Consider the following 24597-nt stretch of genomic DNA (forward strand, 5'->3'; position numbering starts at 1 on the left):
CGCCCTATTCCAAATATAAAATGTGAATATATAAATATATATAACAAGACCACGCTTCTTCAATTACCAACAGATTTCAGTGAGTAAAGATTACTCTTAATGATCCACACGTGAGATCCTCACATCCCTCTGTCAGACCTTGAAGATAACGTAAGAGGTATAATCGTCACCTGTGTAGGTAAAAAGGTTGACGCCAGGCCCCTCTCGCGACCTGGACCTAACACTCTACTGGATTCCCGGAAAAGCCTGCTTATCACCGCTAGGTTAGGCGTTTTCGGTTGATTGACCGTGCAATCAGACACTAATCTGGCTCTAAAACACAAAAACACCAAAACACACGTAAGTATTTACACTGAACTAGCAATTGAACAGTCTGACAAAAAGCAGCATAGTAGCTACGTAATGTCAAACATTCAACCGTAAAAATAACACCTTTGTTTTAACGTCTACGGGCGAGCCAGAGATCGTGACAATCCGACGGACAAAAATAGAATCACCCGTTCCCAGCTTGGCGTGGGGGTATTTATAACCATAAAAGACATTAACGAAACGCGTTTGACGCATTTGACGCGTTAGGCGCACTTCAAAATAAAAACTTTGTTATTTATTTCCTTTAAACTCGAGTTCCAATCTTGAGTGGTTTTAGCAAAGAGATGTGAATCCCATAAGACAAGCAAAGTCAAAAGAAACCCCTTGCCTCGGAAATCAAGACAAAGCCACTCTCTAACAGATGGCGCCACTCTCTTGATATTCAACAATTCTAATGCACATCAATGTAAAAAAACATGGATCAAAACACATGGCGTTCCAAAATTAATAAAAATCATTTATGTCTATATGTAAATATATATGTTTTATTGATATTTTTACACATTTTCATCTTTAGTTTCAATACTGCGTCAACAGATGGCAGCATAATCTTCGTGACTACAAAATTCACCGACAGTAATTCTCTATACACATTCCATTCTCTTTGGATTCAGCGAATCAGTTTTTCTGATTAATGGCCCACTACAAACTTGACTCAGTTAAGTTTTTGTTTGTTGTTTCGAATTTCTCGTGAGAATGTTTTGCTGTTATTTAAAATTAATTTACTGAATGCATATATTATAGTTACTTACATGTATTTATTTTAATTAACAATTGTATATAATAATTGAGGTTTTAAAATTTATGAAAATATTATCGATTGATCAGCTGTGTCAATCATTATTTATGTTAACTAGATCAGCTAGTGCATCTAGTTACAGCCCGGCGCGGTCTAACGTGAGTCATCCTTTAGGCTGCCTTTCCGAAGAAATGATTACGACAGCAAAGATGAAAGGAGAAATAGAAGTGCGGGAATCTACCAATATCCTTAGATGTAGTTCATTAGGGTTCCGTACCCAAAGGGTAAAACGGGACCCTATTACTAAGACTTCGCTGTCCGTCCGTCCGTCTGTCACCAGGCTGTATCTCACGAACCGTGATAGCTAGACAGTTGAAATTTTCACAGATGATGTATTTCTGTTGCCGCTATAACAACAAATACTAAAAACAGAATAAAATAAAGATTTAAATGGGGCTCCCATACAACAAACGTGATTTTTGACCAAAGTTAAGCAACGTCGGGAGTGGTCAGTATACTTGGATGGGTGACCGTTTTTTTTATTATTTTTTTTGCATTATGGTACGGAACCCTTCGTGCGCGAGTCCGACTCGCACTTGCCCAGTTTTTTCTTTTCTACTCTCAGCTGGATTAAAACCAATGTTATTAGTCAACTAAGCTTCGCAGTCAGCAAGGCAAAGGCAGCCTTAAAAATACAACGAGAAAGCTAAGGAGTAGTGAAAGTGGTTCTATATACATTTATCCTTCATTACTGAGACGTATTTTACTGTGCGGAACCCATAGACTAGGAATCCTCTAGACCGAGTTTAGAGCAATTATTTCATGCAACCGATGATGCCAAAAATGCGGGCGTGCGCGGGACGAGGTGAGCGAAGTCCCGTGCCGTGATTGGTCCGTTCAAAGACTCGGACGTCACACAAAGACACTTTCGTCTCGAACATGGAGTAAAATTACCGTATGCGTGGCAGAGGGGGTAGCGCGACTTTGCTCAGTCTGGAGGATGTTTTGTCTATGGCGGAACCCAAGACGCGTACGTAAATAAACATTGTGTATATTCTTAGAGCGGGAGGTCGTTCGGTAAATTAACGTGGGGGCTCAACCCGACCATTTGGGCCCTAAGGCTCTGTTCACATTGCCTACAGAGACCAAGCGAGTGGCGTTAAGTATGACTTACGTTAGACCGGGTCGTGTCCGGGCCGGAGCTTCCGGCGCTTACTTTTCTATGACATGACAGGCGATCACGTGACGCTTTCCATAGAAAACGATAAGCCGGACGCTCCGGTCCGGACACGGCTCGGTCTAACGTGAGTCATCCTTTATAGTTCGTTTTTTAGCATTAGAAATAAGGTAAACAATCTTGATGTCTCATTTTATTGAAAAACACGTTAAAATAAGTCTCGGCAAATATGTAACGATTATGAATCTCATACGATCATCAATTATATTCTTCTGGCATAGTTACTGATTTTAAAAAAGCGTTTTTCAATTAAGAGACCTGTCAAATCTTGCCTTCTTTCTAATGCTAAATAAAAACGAACCTTAGAGTTAGACCAAGAAAAGTCTGCAGAGATTTTGACAGCACACACAGTGCCAGTGTCATTTATACGCCATAATTTCATGGAAGTTTGATGTTTAAAATAACACCCTGCACTGCGTGTGCTCTCAAAATCTCTGCAGAATTATCTTGGTCTAAATCAATTAATAAAAAAAAAATTATTACCTAAATATCTACATAACTTTTATCAATATTACTTGAACGTTACAGATAATTTATTACATTTTTAAGATGATGTTCGGATGTCTCATCATCATCATCATCATCAGGCTACATTAGTCCACTGCTGGACATAGCCCTCCCCTAAAGAGCGCCAAAACGCCCTGTCTTCAGCTTGGCGCATAGTGCAAGTGTTATTTTATATGTCAATCTTCTATGAAATTATGACATATTAGCAACCCGCCCCGGCTTCGCACGGGTTAACAAATTATACAGCTAAACCTTCCTCAAGAATTACTCTATTGATAGGTTAAAACCGCATAAAATGCGTTCAGTAGTTTTTGAGTATATCGCGAACACACAAACAGGCAGACGCAGAGGGGACTTTGTTTTATAAGGTGTAGTGACGAACAACACTTGCACTGCTATCAAAATCGTTGCATACTTATAATGGTCTAACTCTACCTCGGCGAGCGACTGTAATAAACGCCAAGAAATGTCGGGTTGTATCCTCATACAACCTTATTAGTAACAGCCTTCCTTATAATTACAAGCGAATTAGAACTTTAAATTCATGGCGTTACAGTTGTAACTTGAATAGCGTAATATTTAGAGTTAGAGATATTTTCAGAGGATTTATCCGGAATCAGATTGTCTCAAGATGTTGTGTTCATTTTGGAGTAAATGGCATTTGAAATGGACTATAATTGTTCATAAAGAGGGTCTTAAATAAGAAAATAGGGTTCTTTATTGACGGCCCGTACGCTATTGTTGTTTAAATAATGTCTGTAATATTACCCATTAGCCTGATTCGACCTTTAAGAACGCACTTTTGACACTAACACATCCGATCATATCGTAACTTTTTGACGTAGGTATCTTAAAATTCGAATCGGGCCGCATTTTATCATATCGCTATTAAACAAATGCACCGAAGGCCGAATATCACGCGGTCGTTCACCAATAAGATGGACCGATCAAGTTAAAGACTCGTCATCATCTGTTTAATTACTTTTGTTTTTACCTTTAATTCCGACGTTTCAGCTGAGTTGCACCAGCTGTGTCACGGAAAGACTGACGTCCCAACAAATGTCAACGGAGATATTAATAAAACACCACTAAACTACCCGAAATTAGTGTATAAAAATGTTCGGGGTAGACAAAGAAATTGCAACTACCCGTTAATGTTCAATGTTTATTGTCCACGGCACGACACGCAACACTCACAGTATCCGTACACTGGTCCGAAGATATATCCGCTGGTTTCAACATTTGAGTCACTTGCCCCCAAGTAGACGATAATTTGTACCCGTCCTCTCGATTGAAATTTTTAGGGTGTTTTTTTAATTTCAGTCGCCTCTCTTACGATCCGCGGTTAATAGTGTCGCTCGTTGGAGAGGACTATGGGTTTATGTAGCTCAATCCAGTGATTCGTTCCTCGTCATCATCTGCTTTGTACACGGTCGTCAGAGACGTTGGACAGAAACCGGCGGAGGCACATCATCCGCCCCAGATGCAACCCTAATACTGACCACGATCCTCACACATGAGGGACCGACCAAGAGAAACAAGAACATGTTATACATTTACAAGTACATGTTATACATATAAAACTAATATTTAGGTACGCCTATCATCATCATCATCTCAGCCATAAGACGTCCACTGCTGAACATAGGCCTCCCCCTTTTTTGGGGGGTGAATGCCATAATCGCCACGCTTGGCAGGCGGGTTGGCGATCGCAGTCGAGTACACCGAATTTGAGGGACGCTGCTGCCCGTCCACCGGTGGTCTTGGACGTGGTTTAAGGACATATCCGGGTCCATCCGGGTCCGGGTCCAAGAACATGTTATATATATAAAACTTACATTTACAAGAACATGTTACACATATAAAACTAATATTTAGGTACTCTTATACCTCCGTTATTCCAGGCAGAGAAACAATAGAACAATCTGTCTCACCTCCTGCTCTCTCAAGCGCGTGAGCAGAATAAGAGCAATAAACCAAGACATAAAGATGTTCATAACAACGGGCCTAAATGTACGATGTCACAAGCATACAACTCAAGAATCCGAGTGACTTATTTTGTATTTTTATACGCGATTTTATCTCTTATCAACCTATGTATACGGTTTCAAATTGTGTGTAAGGTCTTGGACTTATGTCGCTTTGATTCTGGGAAATATGATAGGTATTTACCGATATAATCAGCCCCGAACACGCTACGGGCGTGACTTATTACCTAGCTTATTTGTTATTGATTTGAAAGCGTTTTTTTAGGGTTCCGTACCCAAAGGGTAAAATGGGACCCTATTACTAAGACTCTGCTGTCCGTCCGTCCGTCTGTCACTAGGCTGTATCTCACGAACCGTGATAGATAGACAGTTGAAATTTTCACAGATGATGTATTTCTGTTGCCACTATAAAAACAGAATAAAATAAAGATTTAAGTGGGGCTCCCATACAACAAACGTGATTTTTGACCGAAGTTAAGCAACGTCGTGCGGGGACAGTACTTGGATGGGTGACCGTTTTTTTTTTGCCTTTTTTGCATTATGGTACGGAACCCTTCGTGCGCGACTCCGACTCGCACTTGCCCTGTTTTTGTGACAGTACTCTGAGAAATAGTTATTTTCTTTATATAGAAAAAAGTTTTTTTAGCACAGTTTGTTAGTGCAAGCGAAAGATTTCAAAATAGAACTGCTACGAAAAGCAGAATCTTGAGTGTTGCGAGGGTGAAAAAGTTAAGAAAAAGTGAAAAACGCAATTAAAAGCTTGTTTTACTTGCAGTGTGTTTTAGTGATTAAATAACTTATTATATACTATTAAAATTACATACATAGTCCAATCCCATATTTTATAAACCAATTCGACCCAGGGGTATAAAAATACTTTTAATATATTAGCTTCGCTTATAAAAGCGAAACCTAATATATTTTCCCTTTTGTTTTCCACACAATAAAGTCACCAATCACGCTGTCATTGGTTTCGTATCGTTACGAGAAAAAAATTAAAATCCGGGCCCTGAACACCGCGAAGCATATTCGACGTGTTGCCTCCCTATCACACTTACTTACGAATGTACAAGTGCGACAGAGAGGCAACACGTCGAAGGTGGTTCGCGGTAGGCCCCCTGATTCTACTCGTACGAGTATCTGCTCGAATCTATCTTAATTTGAGAGCTCGTATGAGGATACGCCGACTCGATGAGTCAGCATTTTTTTAACAAGAATCGAGACTCATTTATTCATGCCAAACTACATTTCATACAAGCGTATTGTGTTACAAAAGCGTATTTTCCTACTAGTCAAATCAGTTACTTTTATACAACTGTCAAAACGATTTGCTAACATGGAATTTATATGAAACATTACATCGTGACGTCTCGGTCAACTCACCTAATTTTTATATTTCTATCCGATTTATTAAATAGAACTTGTGTTTAAAAATAACTTCCATCTGTGATTTTATAATAATTATCTGGTGCTTTATTTCATGCATGGTGTAAAATAATGTATTTTACATACAGTATAATACCCTATTATAAATGTATTTAGAAAACATATATAGTTAGTTTACCACGAAATTCCCAATGCTACGAATATTCGGCAACTATTCGGTATTCGGCCTATTCGGCCACTTTGCCGAATATTCGGTATTCGACCGAATGTTCCTACTATTCCGCCGAATACCGAATATCTGCTGCCCCTACCTAAAAAGAAAAATTACACAATAAAAATAACCAACCACTAGCACAGAATAATTAATAGTAGGTACTAGGTACTTGACTCACTCTCTAACAAAACGCGTCTGTCACGATCAGCACAGATATGGCCGCTAGGTGGCGATAGCGCTACGCGCGCCTTATGGCAAAGCCCAAAATTGGGGTCGAACGGATGGACTTTTAGCTACCTGTAGCAAAGCGACGAAATCGCGGAGTGAGCCACGCCTGCTACTAGGTATATTTGATATCTAAAATGTATACTTGGAAAGTTGTTAAATAAGAATTAAGGTTGCCGAAGATTAGTCGTAATATTTTACATGTCTTATGTCTGTCCGTGAGTTATGGATGTTAATCTTATTTTACGTGTCTTAACGTTCGAATCGGTCCGTGAGTTATGGATGTTAATCTAAGTATATACACATGTATCTTTTTAAGAACGCGAACTGGACCCAAATTCACGCGTGTCTATGTCATAAGTTACTTTATTTGCTTACCTTATAAAAATAGAAAATATATTTTCTCGCATCCCCATTTTCCCTGTTTGCACACACCCCATATTAACCCCATCTTACACGTTCATACTACCTTCATTGTTTCCTCACAACAGACAAAAATTAGAACCATGCTACACAGCCTTACGACAAAAACACCTTATCGACAACATCGTGACAAGCTATAAGGAACTTTAATGTAGGGGAAGGAAGATCATTTTTGAATGGGGAGTGTAGTAATAGTGGAAAAGGAGTCACGGGGCAAGCAAACACGAATCAGCGGAAGGCAGGGTTAAAATCGCGTATGAAAACAAAGTTTTTTGATGGAGGGTTAATATTAACGTTGACGTTTAAGAGATGGAATGTTAAGTACCTAACTATAATTATGGCTAGAACCAAAGACATATGTAACTTCGTATAAGATGAATAAAGTCTAACGAAAAAACGTGCCTCGGAAATCAAGAAAAAGTTATTCTCGGATAGATGCCGCACACACCTTTAGCCTATGCTCGGCTAGATGGCGAAACGACACCGTTTCATATTTAACAATTTTAACACATAGATATGAGTGAATGAACATGGATTAATATAAAAATAATAAAATCATTTATCCATATATATATACATTTTTTTGATAATTTTATACGTTTTCATTTTGTGTTTTAGTCGTGTGCCGATAGATGGCAGTAAATTTACAGTGGCTACATAATTTACTATGACAATCCGCCTCTAATACAGTATTCTCTTTACCTGTAGGTAATTTTGAACTATTCTCTATCTAATAGTCAGATTTTATAGCTATTCCAATCCATTGGAAATTGGATACACATTTTCGAATAAATCTTCTAGTTCTCAGTATTCGAGTGCGGATCAGATAAAGCGCAAGTGTGAGTAAGCAAAGCTCCCGTGTGCTCCCGAAACACAAAAAGCCCCGGTAAGCCATACTGCCGTATTCGAACTTCAAGATATTCACAAGAGACGACACGTACTAGATCCATTCTAGATACGTTATAGTTTAGGTATCAACTAGTTCTCTTTTGCAGCGCAATTCGGGCAACCAATGTCACTTTTACGTTAGATAGAGTAAGATATTTATTAGATGTGAATTGGATCTCTAAGTCATATCCTGTGGAAATCGTTCAAGAGTATCTCAAGAATCGCGCGTCAAATTTGACAGATTAGATCTTAAACATATCTTTATGGTATCTTGGTGATGTCTAAAAATATCTAATAGATATCTATTTCAAAATCAGAATCGGGCCCATACCTTGCATCACGTCCGCAATTTCTTCGCAAAAAATCGTGAAACATCGACTGTATACAGCTAAAACCAAGTAAAAGTACCGTAAACTTGGGTTACTTTCAGCCAAAAGAGGGTAATGTTCATCCATATAAAAACCACATACCTAAATATAGAAAATATCATTTACGTATTCAAGGCCAAAAAACTGGTTTTCTGCCCATAACTTTTGTGTTAATTAGTTTAATATTAAAATCCTAGACACGTTTTTTGAGACGTCAAAGACGAACCCAAATATGTAGATTTCGTATATGTAAGATCCTTCACAGCAATCTAGTTGCGAAAAAAAAGTGTTTTTTTAGACGTTAAAAATTCGTTAGATGTTAAAAAATCATAAAACAATAAGTACCTATTAATTTCTTTCAAAATCTGGTAGACAACAATGGAGATAAAAGATTGAAGAATAGATAGCCGTTTGTCTTATAAATCTATCTGTAGTGCAAATAAAGGAGATACGATTCCAAACTTGTCAAGAATCGATGAAAACCGCAGGTAGCCCCTTATACCACCAAAGAGCGATTTCTTCTAGTTGACTCTAATTTTTTCGATTCAATAAGTTTTCCAAAACACCTGATACTGAGTTCTGCCAGTAGCCAACCAAACTTTACTCCATTCATCATCATCATCTCAGCCTATATACGTCCCACTGCTGGGCACAGGCCTCCTCTCGAGGGCGAGAGGGCTTGGGCTATAGTCCCCACGCTAGCCCAATGCGGATTGGGGACTTCACATACACCTTTGAATTTCTTCGCAGATGTATGCAGGTTTCCTCACGATGTTTTCCTTCACCGAAAAGCGACTGGTAAATATCAAATGATATTTCGTACATAAGTTCCGAAAAACTCATTGGTACGAGCCGGGGTTTGAACCCGCGACCTCCGGATTGCAAGTCGCACGCTCTTACCGCTAGGCCACCAGCGCTCTCCACTCCATTGTCGGGCGATAATGCCACAATTAAGCCATGAATGTTACACGTACATTTCACATTTTACGCATTTTTAAATTCCGAGCCAATATTTTATGCTGCAAGCAAATCCCTCGGTAATAATCTTAAAGAAAGATAAAAAATATGGGCTATTTTTTTACCGCACCCGCTCGTAATGTTCTTACTGAAATTTTTATGAATATTTTTATTACTTACCTACACGTATTATACAAAATGTCATTAAATATTTAAACTATACAATCATTTGACTAAAATAAAACGTGTTATCTTCAAAATATTCTTGTTTAGCTTTCTTCTCTTCTCTTCTTTGTAGCCCTTTTCAATCCTTGAGATGTAGGCCTCCTTAAATTTTTGCCATTCTGTTCTATTCTGTGCTATTTGTACCCAGTTTGATCCAGCTGTGCTTTCGATGTCGTCATACTAACGCATTTGGTGGTTTGAAAATAGCAATTTTTGGGCTATCTTGTTCAATGTATTATCATCAAAGTATATAAGTATCGCCAAAGTTTAATTATCTTAAAATATAGATAAAATTGAGACCGAACCTTATTAACAAAAACCACTTACGTTAATCTATCGTCTTACTTTTTTCCTAACTTCAGAACATAATGTAATTCTAACCACAAATCGATTAACTTTCGCAAACCTTCTCCCACATACAAAATAAGAATTTATCAGGTTTATAATAAGGTTTAGATTCGAGTAAAACAAATGAGTGATACGACCTTTTGATATTGGACTGATAGTAGTAATTTCACTAATTTCTTTGTAAGATGTGGCCAAAGAAGGATAAAAAGAGGGGTAATGGATTGTATCGTACCAATCTATTTACTTGGCTACGCGTGCTACGGCGTAGACACGTATACGTAGAGAAGCTACGAAGTCTACGAACTTAGATTTATAGGAATATCCATCCCGTCAATATTGAACTTTGATATAAATATTAATTATATATGTTGTTGTCTTTTGTTTAAGCCATACGGCTCGATTCTGAAAATGAATTAGATCTCTACTAGACCTCAACAAGTTACGATATGGATAATTTAAAGATATTTGTAAGATAGATATGTCAAATTTGTCCTCTTGATCGATTTCGACAAGTTAGATATCCAAGTCACATCTAGTCGATATCTTATGTAAATCTAGTTGATCTCTATATCGTCTCTAGATCTTGTGATTATCTCGTTTCCCGAATACGCGTTAGAAATTGTCGAAAATTTAGTACAAAATCATTTACAGATGTAGTGCATAATTATTTTCCATCGTATTTTCACGGAAACTTACGAACGTGTGCAAGACAGTCTCGGTACAAAAAGTACTGAGGTTTAATACTGTGGTTGTCATGACAAATACGGATGTTTCCGAGAAAATACGATGGAAAACAAATATGCACTACACTGTACATTCCTATCGCTCTGAATCAAACATTCTAATTTGGACTCTAACACAATCCCAGAAGGATAGTTTTCAATTGAATACTAAGTTTGTTATGTAGTGTGCAAATTAGTTAAGGTGGATAATTGTTGATTGTAATTCAGACTCACAGAAGCTTGTTTACCAAGTACGCTTGTGGTTGAGGAGGGTTCTAATCACGGGTATGCCTAAGGTATTTGCTCGTTGGGCATTATATTGTGGGGTAAGGTCATAATAAGTTTAAGATTCAAATTCGTTGTCCGTGTTTCTGGGCTATAATTATTACGGAAGCATACAATTTTGGCATATCCCGTGCCGAATTAAGTGAATGTAATTTACTTAATTTCAATAAAACCATAAATGTTCCTGTTTTTTCTAGAATTTAAAGTTATCTAAATTGGTTGAAATCTTGAACGTTTGTTATAAATAAGAATGATGGGAAATCCATAAAGATCAATAGAGCTACTCTTTGCAACATCTGTAATCTATAATATATGTCGGGAATTGTGGGCGTATCATACTATCTTCACCACATCAGAACCTTCAATCGTGGATGACGACGGCCTTCAATGAAATACGTTGTTCAACTCACAATCTTTACTGCACAAGACTCATTACAAATCACAGCACGCGATACGTTTCTTATCTTAAGCAAACCAGTGGATTTGACCCAGGAGCCGCCACAGACGTCATCTTCTCCCGTTCGTTCTCATCGAGCTTCCTCTGAAGATTGATTGACAGCATAACTTCAATTGTTCTCGACTTCAATTGTTTTAATAGCGCACTCTATGACGTCTTAGCGGAACTGCGTCGAACGCCACTCAGATGTACGTAATACCCTAGTTTGCTCTATTTGTCAAGGTTTGCATGATAAAACGCCTCTTGAAGGCGACAGATGGCACATTTCAGCCATTCTCCGACATATATAATTATGCAAACATGAAAAAATATAAAAAATAATATCGTTTAAGAAGTATTCTAATTATGTACTATTATTCTAATAAATTAGTACTATTATTATTCTAATTAATTATTAAATCAGAAATAGAAGAATCGTAGATTGAATTGCTCCCCACGGACCCGAGTGCTCCCGAGAGTCGGTCAGGGTCTCCGTCTCCGGTGGATCTTCGTCGGTCGGAGTGGACCCCAAGGGGACCCGCAGGACTCTCAGCTCTGGCTTGCCTTAATTGGCCGTCCAGAGAGGAGTCGTTAGAGCTATATGCTCCAGGGGTGGAAGTGAAAGATGCCTAAGACGCGAGTTGGCACAGTGGCTGGTAACTAACAGCCACTGGGTAGAAAGCGGCGCACACCTCTCGACACCCCTGAGCCGCTCACAGCGATGTTGCTCCTGGTCGTCTTCGCGACGGCAGTTTCAGGGGCCCATCTAGTCAGCGGCAAGTCACCACCTGCCTCGATAACGTGTTTTAGCATTGTTATGGCAGGTGTCCGGACTTCTCTACAATAGCCCAGTCTCATTGTCCATCCAAACTTCAATGCATAGACCGGTATACTATTCACTTTTTCTACAATAGTCCGGTACCGGTTCATGGGTGTTTATTGTTGCGCCTGTGAACGCCGGGTTCCAGCAGGCGTTCTACATGACATTAAAGCTCTCCGAGGGGCCTCTACGTGTTGGATCTATATCCCCACGCAGGCCTATCACAAGACCGGGATTTGTAGGCCCGTGAATTCCAAAATGGAGAAACATCTTGATACATAACAAACATCTATTTTTGGCCCATTGGTAAAGAGAGCTTTAAGGCGTTACGATTGCCATTTTGACTTATTATTTTACATTTAAAAATAAATATTTCCTATCCCATCACCGGATCAGCTTGATAATACAACCTTGTTATCTTACTTTACATATATATATATACATATATAATATACAGTAATAAGGTCTTTTTACATTTTAAGAATTTCCTTCACGTCGAAAACTTTCCAAACTCTCAAGATTCAGCATAGATAAGGAATATCTTTGACAATTTTGTAAGGTACAATTTTAATTTTAGATATTATCTGCCCTTTGAAGTAGAACAGACAAAAGTCTTTGACTAAATTGGGTTGTCAGTGAATTAATTTTGCATATTTAAAAGATTTAAATATATTGATAAGAAGTAATAATTGCCTGCCATTTTTGTTCCAGAAAATATATTTTACATTTGCCAGGTAGGTATAAATTAAATTAGTTTACGTAAGACCTAACCTTACTTTGTCTGTTTCTAAGTATGTACCTATCTATGATAATTATGTTTTATTTTTGGCCTCTTAGCCTAGTCAGTCGAATTGCTTATGAATCAGAAGATCCCGGGTTCGAATCCTGATGAGGTAATTTATTTGTGTGTAAATAGATATGTTTTCCTGAGTTATTGGTTTTTTATGCCATCCGCTAGCTGGCGCGGGTACACGGAGCTGCGCGCACGCATGCCGGTGCCATTGTAAAATCCGTCTCACGCACCCGCGGTTAGCGTTGCTCATACTATATTTCGTTAACCCGCTCGTTCGCTCCGTGAGTCCACGCCAGTTAACCCTTACATATATTTATGTATTTATTACTACATATCTACTTATTATGAATATTGTCGTCTACTTAGTACTCACAATACAAGCTTTATTGAGCTCACTGTAGTAGAAGGTCGATTTGTGTTCGATTGTCCTATAATATTTATAAAATCCTCATCTCTGATTTTTTTTTTAATTTTATAGGACATTCTTACACAGATTGACTAAGTCCCACAGTAAGCTAAAGAAGGCTTGTGTTGTGGGTACTCAGACAACGATATATTTAATATATAAATATGTACTTAAATACATAGAAAACAACCATGACTCAGGAACAAATATCGGTGTCATCACAATAAATGCCCTTACTGGGATTCGAACCCAGGACCATCGGCTTCACATGCAGGGTCGTCAAATTACGTATCCAAAACGTATCGCTGAAGTCACTATACCCTCATTAGATACTACTCTAGCTCCACTTACAACATCAAAGACCCTCCATTCGTAACCTCAAACTTGCCCTTTCGACCTTGAATCAAGTATCGGTCGTGTTCTCATCAGTGAACGAGTGTGGGGAGTCGAATCTTGGAGCCCATTTCAGATTTAACTACACGTGAGCTAAAGGTAGAATCGCCTGTACTCGCGTAATTTCAGTTAAGAAAAAACTGCCTTGCACTACTACCTGCTACCTACAAGGCGTTCAAACGACAATCGCCTTAAGGGTGGAACACTGTGAGCGCAGGCGATTGTACCTTTCAGATTCAGGTTACACTAGCATTACGCTCCGCAAATGACAAAGTTGATGGTACTGCCCGGATTTTTCTCATTTGCGGCAGCAATTTCGCGTAGCATTTATCATCATTGGCCTGTACATCAATAAAATGATGGTTCAAACAGCGTCTATAAGAGTGCAGCACTTCCGCAAATGACTAGACTAAGTCCAATGCGAGAGCGGCAGCCGCGACCGCATAGCTGGCAGGAGAATGCCGTGTCCGGTGACGAAGTTGGGAGAGCGGCGCCTCAGTTCTCGCCTAGTGGGAAGAAGATTAAACCACGATTCATCGTGTGAAACTACCTCTTCTCCCAGGGTCTTCCTCCAGTGGTTGCGATCTTCAGACTCTATTTCCCAGTCCCAGTTGCGTAGCATTACTGCAGCAGTAATCTGCTGTCTGTATCAGAACGGTAGCTTTACATATACAGGATCTTCTGAGGCCATACATATCGTGCTTTACGAGTATAGCTTTTGGAACGACACCAAAGTATACACTCGGCGCTTGTATCCGTTATTCGGCAGCGGCTAATTTCCGGAGACGGCGCAAAGTGGACACAGTACGGGTTTATAACCATTAACACTTTGGCTGGTTCAGTGTATGGTTTATTGCAAGCGATTTAGTCTGACACCAAATGGTAACTGACGAGAATACGCGATATGGTGTAGAGAATATTATTTTCATGCTTAGAAGTTTCGATTATTGTATCAAGGCTTAGACGTAAACAATTATATGAAATGTACTTTGATTGCGTAGTCTTCAGTACGGATATGATGGTTGTTTTTGTCTACGTGACAGCGTGATAAAACGGTGTCTGTCGTTTTCTATCCCGCTGGTTAAAAAGTGACAGTTATTTTATCACGTGGATAAATGTGGATAAAGCGACCCATAATACGCCTGCAGTAAGTTATTCAATTGAATTAAGACGAAAAGCTTAAAATGCTTAAAACTAGCTTAATTATTAAATTTAATTATACTGCGATGTTAAAAAAAATGAAAAATACTTTAACAATACAAGTAAAGTCGTCTGATCCGGTGCGGCGTAGGATTCGGCAGGTATTCTAAATATATGTATTATAACATTTATAACCCAGCAAAGGTTCATCCATTGACTAACTGGTGCAGGGTATCTATTCAACGACCCGACAGATTACCTAGGCTAGGCTATTAGAAGATTGGTTTTTTCAGCTTGCTCCCTGGAGCTAATTTGACGTGTGGGTTAAAAACTTATCTGTGCACGTTACAAAGTTACCGATATTAATATTTTTTTTAAGAGTTAAGTTTATGAAAGTAAGTATCATAAAAGTAAGTAACTATGTACCTACTATAAGTATATACCGGGTGTGGCCTGTAATATGAGCAAAAAATTAAACTGTAGGCTGTACTTCTCATACTGACCAACATTTGTTCAGCGACTTTTAAAAATAACTTGTTGTTTGATTTTTAATACACTTTCAAGTTTATTCTAAGACGCAATGTATTGCGAATTCTGTTATGGTTAAGGCGTGACAAGCAACGTCAATCACAATGATATGGCGTGTCGATGGCGACCATTGAAGATAATATTTATTGTGTATGAAAAATAGAGAGTCTAAATACTTCATAATTTTTAAAAGTTGTTGAAAAAAAAATGACACCGTTTGAGGAGTACAATCTCTATGTTTTAATTATTTGCTCATGTTACAGGCCACACCCGGTATAGTGTCTATCACAATTTCTCAATGCCGACGCCCAACCTCCCATTTAAAGGATATGATTTCAAGTTTGATATCTTCTACTGACACACAAAACATCTGTCTACGCGATCTAAACGGCCTAAGCTGTCGAACGGGGGATATCACAAAGACAAATCTTAATCGCTCACCGTCCATTCGACGAGGCGGCCATTTTGGGAACGACGCGAAATGGTGGACGGAAAAGCGTGTTGGTCGCGTGTTTGGAAAAAGTAGTTGCTAAACGATAGATATAGATAAATAGTTTGCAAATTAAGTATAACATGAAAAACATAAATTTGTTGAGGTGTCTCGGTTCTCAAATAGATACAAAATGCGGAAAATAGTGAATTCAAATTTTTTCGGCGCTTTAAGGATGACTCACGTTAGACCGGGCCGTGTTCGGGCCGGAGCTTCCAGGGCTTATTTTTCTATGACATGACAGGTGATCACGTGATGCTTCCCATAGAAAACGATGCACCGGAAGCTCCGGCCCGAACACGGCCCGGTCTAACGTCTAAAGTCATCCTTTATAGTTCTAATGGTTAAAAAAATGGAAAAAGTAAAACGTATTTTTATACAGAAATCACGCAAAAAACGTTATTTTGGTATTGCATTATTAAAAAATAAAACTTTTTTTGCGTGATTTCTGTATAAAACAATATTTTACTATCAATTTAGCGCAATAGACATTCGAAAGTAGATAGATGCTCGCATATTTATGTAGTAATAGCATGTAATTATTTAATATAACGCAATGTTTTTTGTATGGAAAAGGTTTAGGTTATAAAGCCGAATACTCCATAAACTTCTTCTTGTTACTTTTCTCTTGGCCGAGGTATTTCTCGATCGCCTTCTTGAGATTCCTTTGCGATACACTTGTGAGGCTTTCCTCAGTAAATTTTTGGGATCAGTATTAGATCCAAACTAAGCTTTGTTAAACTAAGGTTTTTTGTTAAAACTAAAATAAAATAACTTACTCGTACTTATCTAAGTACGATTTTCACACGGAACAATTTACCCACATTTAAAGGTACCACATTATCGGTGGTCGATAAAGTTGATTTCAAATTGAAGCTATGTATAAATAGTGCCTTATTGACAACCGACGAGAAGTACCCTTTTTGGTTGAGAATGGCACATATTCTTAAATGGTTTTTTCATATTGATTGACGACCCAAATGGACATCTTCGTATTTCCCGTTCAGCTCACGTCACATATTGATGCGATGTGATATGCTACATAAAAAAATATATGTATATTATAGGACATTTTTACACAAATTGACTAAGCCCCACGGTAAGCTCAAGAAGGCTTGTGTTGTGGATACTCAGACAACGATATATATAATATATAAATACTTAAATACATAGGAAACAACCATGACTCAGGAACAAATATCTGTATCATAATTATAAATAAATGCCCTTACCAGGATTCGAACCCGGGACCATCGGCTTCATAGGCAGGGTCACTACCCACTAGGCCAGACCGGTCGTCAAACACATCATACATCACATGTACACACATGTACGTACATGTAGCGACATAAATCTTAAACTTACGTGCCGGGCTACTGGAACCCTTTAGAAGGCTCAATTCAAAGTACGCTGAGCCTCTTACTGAGGTTGTATTTTGAATTAAGCTAACGTAAAGAGACTAAGATTGATTTGTATTTACTATAAATTCTTGACCATAAGGTATGTAGCACAGTAAAGATACGGTTGCGTAAAACATTAGGTAAGTAAGTTGGTGAGTTTCTCTATTTTCCTTTCATTAAGACGAAACAGGAGCTGAGTTTTAAATATTTTAGGTAAATATACCCGTCTCGCTAACGGATGTGGTTCCTAAAGCTAGTGCGATAAGGACAAGGCGAAAAATCCTGCGTAAAAATATCAAAAATCGAGGTTTCGTACTCGACTGTTTCCTCCTCCAAAACTTAACCAATCGTAACCAAATTTGGAAATCTAAATGATTATGGAATTATCTGTGTCGGACCGTTTTGCTTTTTCGGCTAATTTTATTGATATCAGTTTTGAATACTACGCCTCTCATTGCGGCATAATCAATGAGGCCGTTTTGGCCATTTTTGAAGGGCTCTAGCGCCTAAAACAAAAATATCAAAAAAAGCAAAACGGTCCGACACAGATATTGACAATCTGAGTTGAAAAAATAATTGCTCTAGCATCAAAACCCACGGAGGAAACAGTCGAGTACGTTTGTATGGAGAAAAGACCATTCCTGTTGGCTCTTAATGTAATGTTCTTTTGGTGGTGGTTATATTTATTTTTTCAGTGGGAGGGTGGAAATATTAATTGCATGTAAAAAATACGCAAGTAAGTATAACGGGTTACTGATTGACTAGCACGTTATCTTTTCGCGGATTAGCAAAGTAATATTTTTTATTAACAATTTGTAATGGCTGCTTCTATAACTGCAAAATTAAACTTCCAACACCTTCACCGCTCGGATTCGATCATTGGCAGTTTGAAACAGTCTCCCCAAGGTATTGAGAAAGATTGATGGCGCGAAGGTGATCATTTCCTAAGCTGTGTCATATTTCATCAGATCGGGTGGCGAATTGTCTGTGTGTGGAGTCCATTTTTACGGCTTTCGAAAGTGGCTTCTTATACAGAGTGAGCGGACCAATGGGTCTAAATGGAAGCCAGAATAAAAGCCATTGAGTACACAAGGCGCGTTCGGCGTGAAATTTTGTGAAATGTCACGATTTTTGATAGGTATCAATGTATCAAAAACGCTTCACACACCTTACTTAATTCAGTAATTAATGACAGGGACAGACGTAGCTATACGTAGTTCGTCTAACATATAGCTGCGTCTCTGTCGTTAGTTACTGAATTAAGTTAGGTGTGCGAAGCGCTTAAGTACCTAATCTACTCGTATAGGTAATAGTTATAAGTATTAAGGTACAGTCGCCATCAAATATATCGGAGCGGCTAAGGCGCTCACAAATATCTGAGCACGCCTCTATTGTCAGGGCGTTAGAGTGCGTGTTCAGATATTGTGAACACCTTGGATGCTCTGATATATCTGATGGCGACTGTATCATAGTGGTACTCCTTCGTTGTAAAAGAACATTTTGATACATTGGAACAAACATTAGCTGTACGTATCATTATAATTTTATCTAACGTCTTTAAAAAAAGCATGGTGTAAAATTACGACAGGAAAACTTCACAGAATTATCAATAATTACCTTTCAAAAATCGTTATCCATTTAGTTTTCTATAAATAAAACGACTCGGATATCCTATACAATATATAGTTCCACGGTAAAATCAATTTTACAGCCCACCCATACTATCAATTTCCGGAACACACCGGAAATAACCGGAAGTCGTTACTTCCGGTAATTTTAACAAAATTGACTTGGGTTCCATTACCGGATATGTGTTATGCGATACTGACTTTTTTCATTAATCGCAGCTGTTCTTCAAGGCAAATTCCTGTTTGTTATAATATTGTCTAACTGACAAGTCATCTCCTTTTTGTAAACTGATTTCGATTAGCCATGGAGTTGGGAAAAATCATAGCCATAGTATAATATAGGTACATGTAGTTATAGACGCGTCACCGAGCGTAAATCAAGGAACGACTAGTTGCTATTTCAATTTTGACCCCTTGAAATGTGCACCCTGTATGTAACCTAGATAATATTGATTTGTTGGTTAAGTAAAAGTTTTTTGGCAAGAAAAGGTGGTTGGAGATTGCTTCCACAACTTGGATAACAACGTCCATATAAGTAGGTGCGATAAATATAGGTACTTACAGGTAAAACTTGGTTAAAGCGCCTCTTAAATCACGGTCAGGTAACGTGATCAGATAGATTTTAGGTAAGTTATGTATCATTTACATGAGCATAATCCAAACAACCCGACACCGACGCAAAAACAGACGAACAACGCCGCGCCGTTCTGTCGCCATAAATAGTGTTTAGAAGGTAAATAGGTAGGGTGTATAATTGGCAGGAAACCGCGAAGAATCAGAAAAAGTTGCATGCTCTTGTTTCGGAGGCCAAGACGTGGATCGCAGTGCCACATCATTAGTTACTTAGTTATTTATTGTACTTACGATACAATATCTGGTGATGTTAGGGCAGTTGTCTAAGCACGCGGCGCTGCGTTTCGAGCATGGCGTCATGGAGCCAACGCCGTCACGGTATTGCCTGCATTGCCAGCACTTTAACGCCGCGCACGCCGACACGAGCGCTAGGATCAGCGCCGCCGTAGCCAGCATTTTGCTTGTCAGACTTGGTGTCCAAGAAATAGTGCTATCTTTGTCATTTTCGCATTAATGCTAGTTTTATCATTTTTAACCATGCGCGATGCGCATATAGCAATTAGAGTGCGACACACGAATCAAAGTGTTTTCTATAGTAAAGTTAAAGATGGTAAATTTTAATGGACACTAAAATCGTTTCTTAAATTGCTAAACTATATTTTTAAAACTACTTACGATACAATATTTGGCGTTGTTGGGGCAGTTGTCTAAGCGCGCGGCGCTGCGATTCGCGCACGGCGTTATGGAGCCAACGCCGTCGCTGTATTGCCCGCATTGCCAGCACTTCAGCGCCGCGCACGCCGACACGAGCGCTAGTATATAGCAGCGCCGCCGTCGCCAGCGTTATGCTTGACACACTTGGTGTCTAAACTATAGTGTGCTAGCTCTGGCACTCTTAATTCGCGCATATCGCTATATGCGCGATGCACTATATCGTGAAGTGCGATGCATTAATGCTAGCTTTGTTATTTTTAACCATATATCCGAAATGTTTTCTTTAGTAAAGCTGTCTTAAAGATGGTTTTTATGGCAAATTTTGATGGACACTAAAATCGTTTCCTAACTTGCTAAACTATAATTTTGAAACTACTTACGATACAATATTTGGCGTTGTTTGGGCAGTTGTCTAAGCGCGCGGCGCTGCGATTCGCGCACGGCGTTATGGAGCCAACGCCGTCGCTGTATTGCCCGCATTGCCAGCACTTCAGCGCCGCGCACGACGTCACGAGCGCTAGGATCAGCGCCGCCGTCGCCAGTCGCGTTGTGCTCGACATTTTCTGAAACAAGTTACAAACTATTATTTTAAATTTAAATCAAAACATACGTACAGTTAGTCATACTTACAAACTAAATACACACAAGTTACTAACTAAACACTGCGGTCGCTCCTAGACGCTTCCGGTGCAAAAGTGCCCATAATACTCGCGGCATTGCCGCGCTGGATGGCTATGGATAGCCTTTGCACCAGAAACGACTCGGAGCGGGGGTCCTCCCCCTTCTGCCTAAGTCGACGGCCTATGTCGCGCACCATGTTTTTCGCGTCCGCTCCCAGGGGGGAGATACAAACTATTATTATACATATAATTATAAGTATATTTATTATACATTCATAGAGAATATATTATCTCAAACCAGCATGAGGATGCCGAAGTGGAAAAGATTAAGCAGGAAAGTGGACCCTGGCGCTAGGCCGGGATAACGTATGATGAAAGGGTATGTACGATTTTAAATAAGTAGCCCCAGTCAATAAAAGTAAAAATTGATAAATGTTCGCTTCATAGTTTATTCCTAAAAGTCCTATGCGCGAATCACGATCAAAACAAGACTCATTCAATCAAATTACACATCCAAAACCCATTCGCGTAACTAACATTGATCTACCTAACGGATCATTGATTGCGTCGGCAACACAAAAGATCTGAACAGCTGTTTCAGAGCAATCACTTTGCGAGAGTTCGATTGTTTAAAAAACGTGACGAACCGTAAAGAGCTCTAAAAAAAGTAGGCTAAAGTCTAAAATTGGCTGGATATTGAGTTGGAGCCGCGCCAAAGTTTGGTAATGAAAGTGATTGAGGCTGGGGGTTTTAATGCGACGAGTTTGAAAAGGTTCTTGAGCTACAGGAGAATTTATTGAGAATCTATAGAGTGAACTTTGAAGGACTTTGTCAAACTTAGATGCGTACGTTAAGGTACTCAATCAGGCTTTGAGTGGTGAAATGTTGTTGGAAAACAAGGTTGTAACGAAATGACGTGACAAATTCGATTGGAAACATTATTTATACTGGTCCGAGCAGATACAAAAGATGTGTAAGGTAAACGTACTGGTGCTCGACGCGAGTGCATGTCATTTTGAAACTTAAGTCATTGTCAATAGAGATGACAACAAGGTGTCATCTATTGGGCATTAGCATGTCGAGCACTAGTACGTTTACCTTAGCATACTAAAACTAAAAAAATAAGTTATGCCAAACAAAATAACAAGTTTAGACAAGCCGAATGGCATAATAAAATTATAAGATTAGGTAAACTAACAGAACCTCAATCGATATTCTCCATAGTTCTCAGATTTTCACCATTCTTACTATTCTTAGTAAATATTATCTGCGATTGCTTATACACTTTCATACATTTATGAAGTCGTGGCACGTTCAATGGCTTCAGTTATTATACGAATAAAACTAAAATAGATGATGTAATTAACCTAAAGTTTTCTTAACTTTGGTACCAAAAATAAAGTTATTTCGATTGGTCAATTTACCACATAATCATGCTGCTTTTGTATTAATTTTGAACTACGTGGCAAATCAGCTGGTCACATTGTATTAATCAATTTAGTACGGTAAAATGGGGTGAGTAGGGACGAAATCGAAGTTCAAACCTGGATAAAAGTTTATTTTTATATGGCACATTGATGTACCTACGAGTATATACAAAAAAAGTATTCCGGATGTATGAATTTTAGTTTGTCAATGATAATTTGTTGTTTCATTTCATAGTTTAAACGATCAACACATAATAGTAGGCAATCCCAGCTCACCCCGTGACGAGGAACTTCCTACTAAGGTGAGTTTTGAAAATTGTTGGATCGACACTTTGGGATTATGAAAATTATAATAGCTTGATTTGTAATTAGAATATATTATTTACGTAGCAGTAGCCTATTCTATTTTCAAATATTAACAAAAACAATCACAACACATCAGCGCCTAAATTTGATAAGTAAATCAGCTTGTAAAACTTTTCACCAGCAAACTTTCCTCACTCAAATGAAAACAATTTGGCAGCCTCTAAAACGCTTTACGGTACAAATTCCTGCCGTTAGATAAACCGGGTTTATAGCCTGTAAAATGTATTACGAGTGTATTGTATACAAAAGCTTATGACGCTTACAAAGTATTTTGTTACCGTCTAATGATACGGAGTTGAATTTTGATGAACGACTTTTACCGATGTCGAGTAAAAGTAAAGGAAGGAGCCGCGGCCACAGATTAAATAATAGTACTACCGTACAGAAAGGAAACTCCCTACAAAACCGAAGTTCGACAGCGATTCAGGAATGAATCATGCTACCCCTTTCTAATGTATGACACTATCCCTCTCGGCTATTTAGCGTTTGTCAAAATTTAAGTCATCATCTTATCTGTGGACGTGCACGCAAAGGGACGTCAAGTTGTATCAACCGTAAAAATTGCTCGGAGCGATGCTGAGCCGAACGGAGCCGAGTTTGCCCGAAGGGAGTTTCGATATTACTTATAAACTGACGAGTGTTTACAATTTTACGGTGACATATACCTATAGCCTAATATCACTATCACAATTTTGACGAATTCAAGGTAAGGACACCTCATAATATCTAAAATCCAGCCGTTTTGGCTGTAGAGCGTTGCAAACAAATGGTCATACATACCCTCCCTAAAAAACACTACTCTCCTTCTGACGCAGCCGGGTAAAAATTCGCACGCCTCTGGTAAACAGAATTCTTAAGGTTTTAGTAAAATTTTGTAGTATCGTTGGCAGACGTATATCTGCTTGATAAAAAAAATATGGCTGAAATTATCTTCTTTTAACCGTCAAATGTTTCAGAAGATACTAAATTCTTATTACTCACCGGGATAATGTTGTTCCTCTGTCTAAACTCATACCGCCGGTGAGAAACGTGTATAGTGTGTAGGTATACCGACGCAGTGCGTCACTGACACCAACTGACACCGATGCGCTCGTTCGTGGGAATTATATCCCATTTACTCCATATGGCGAGGACAACATTCGGCGAATAGCAATGTAACGTGAACTTAATTGAAATAATATTTATAATATTATATTAATACAAAATATGGTTCATTAGGTATGCTTTGCAATTAACAGACATTTTAAGAGGATAGCAGACGATCGACGACTTTCTAAAGATTGTATACAATCGGATGCATATTAACCATAGTTATGCCTTTAGGTTTGAGTTACGTTAGATTTTTATAGGTTAAGATGATTATTATAGGAGTTGCGATAGCAAATTCCATAAGGTGCAGCAATTTCGACTAATCGCAAAATCTCTCATGTTATACATTATATTAACTAGAGTGCAGCGAACGTGCAAATAGCGAAAAAGATGTGTGAAAGATATTTCGATTAGTTGAAATTACCCCGCCGTCGAAATTGTCCCGCTACACCTTACATATTTTTGAAAACTCCTAACTTTTAAAAATCGAAAAAAGAAACAAATGAAGGGGAATAATTTAAAGTGTAATTATTTTTATGTGCGGTGTGGAGCCAGCTTTACACTATCGAAGCCACAGTAGCACCTATATCGTCCAGTAATACGCCATTGATCGCGATTTATCTTCAGCCGGGCTATTTCTCGCTGTCGGCGGACTTATCGCGTGTTAGCAGAGCGACGCGACAGTTTGTCTTCTTTCGATAAGCGACTAATGTGTGCTTATACAAATTATGCTGGCGATATATCTGATATATCGGAGTGGCCAAGGTGCTCACAAATATCTGAACACGCCTCTATTGTGAAGGCGTTAGAGTGCGCGTTCAGATATTGTGAACACCTTGGCCGCTCCGATATATCTGATGGCGACTATACCTATATAAGTATCTAGGTATTAG

General features: G+C 38.7%; 1 protein-coding gene across 1 annotated transcript in view; it reads right to left on the reverse strand.

Annotated features, from left to right (window-relative positions):
• The window catches only part of LOC134674984 (uncharacterized), a 79230-nt gene extending 58834 nt beyond the window's left edge, over positions 1–20396 (reverse strand). The window contains exons 1-2 of the mRNA XM_063533129.1: positions 20360–20396; positions 20164–20300 (exon numbers count right to left, since the gene is read on the reverse strand). Of these exons, the coding sequence (XP_063389199.1) occupies positions 20164–20300; positions 20360–20396 (174 nt within the window). The remainder of the gene's footprint in view (positions 1–20163; positions 20301–20359) is intronic.
• Positions 20397–24597: the final 4201 nt, after the last annotated feature.

Source organism: Cydia fagiglandana, chromosome 21 (assembly GCF_963556715.1).
Source record: "Cydia fagiglandana chromosome 21, ilCydFagi1.1, whole genome shotgun sequence".
Taxonomy (NCBI): Eukaryota; Metazoa; Arthropoda; class Insecta; order Lepidoptera; family Tortricidae; genus Cydia; species Cydia fagiglandana.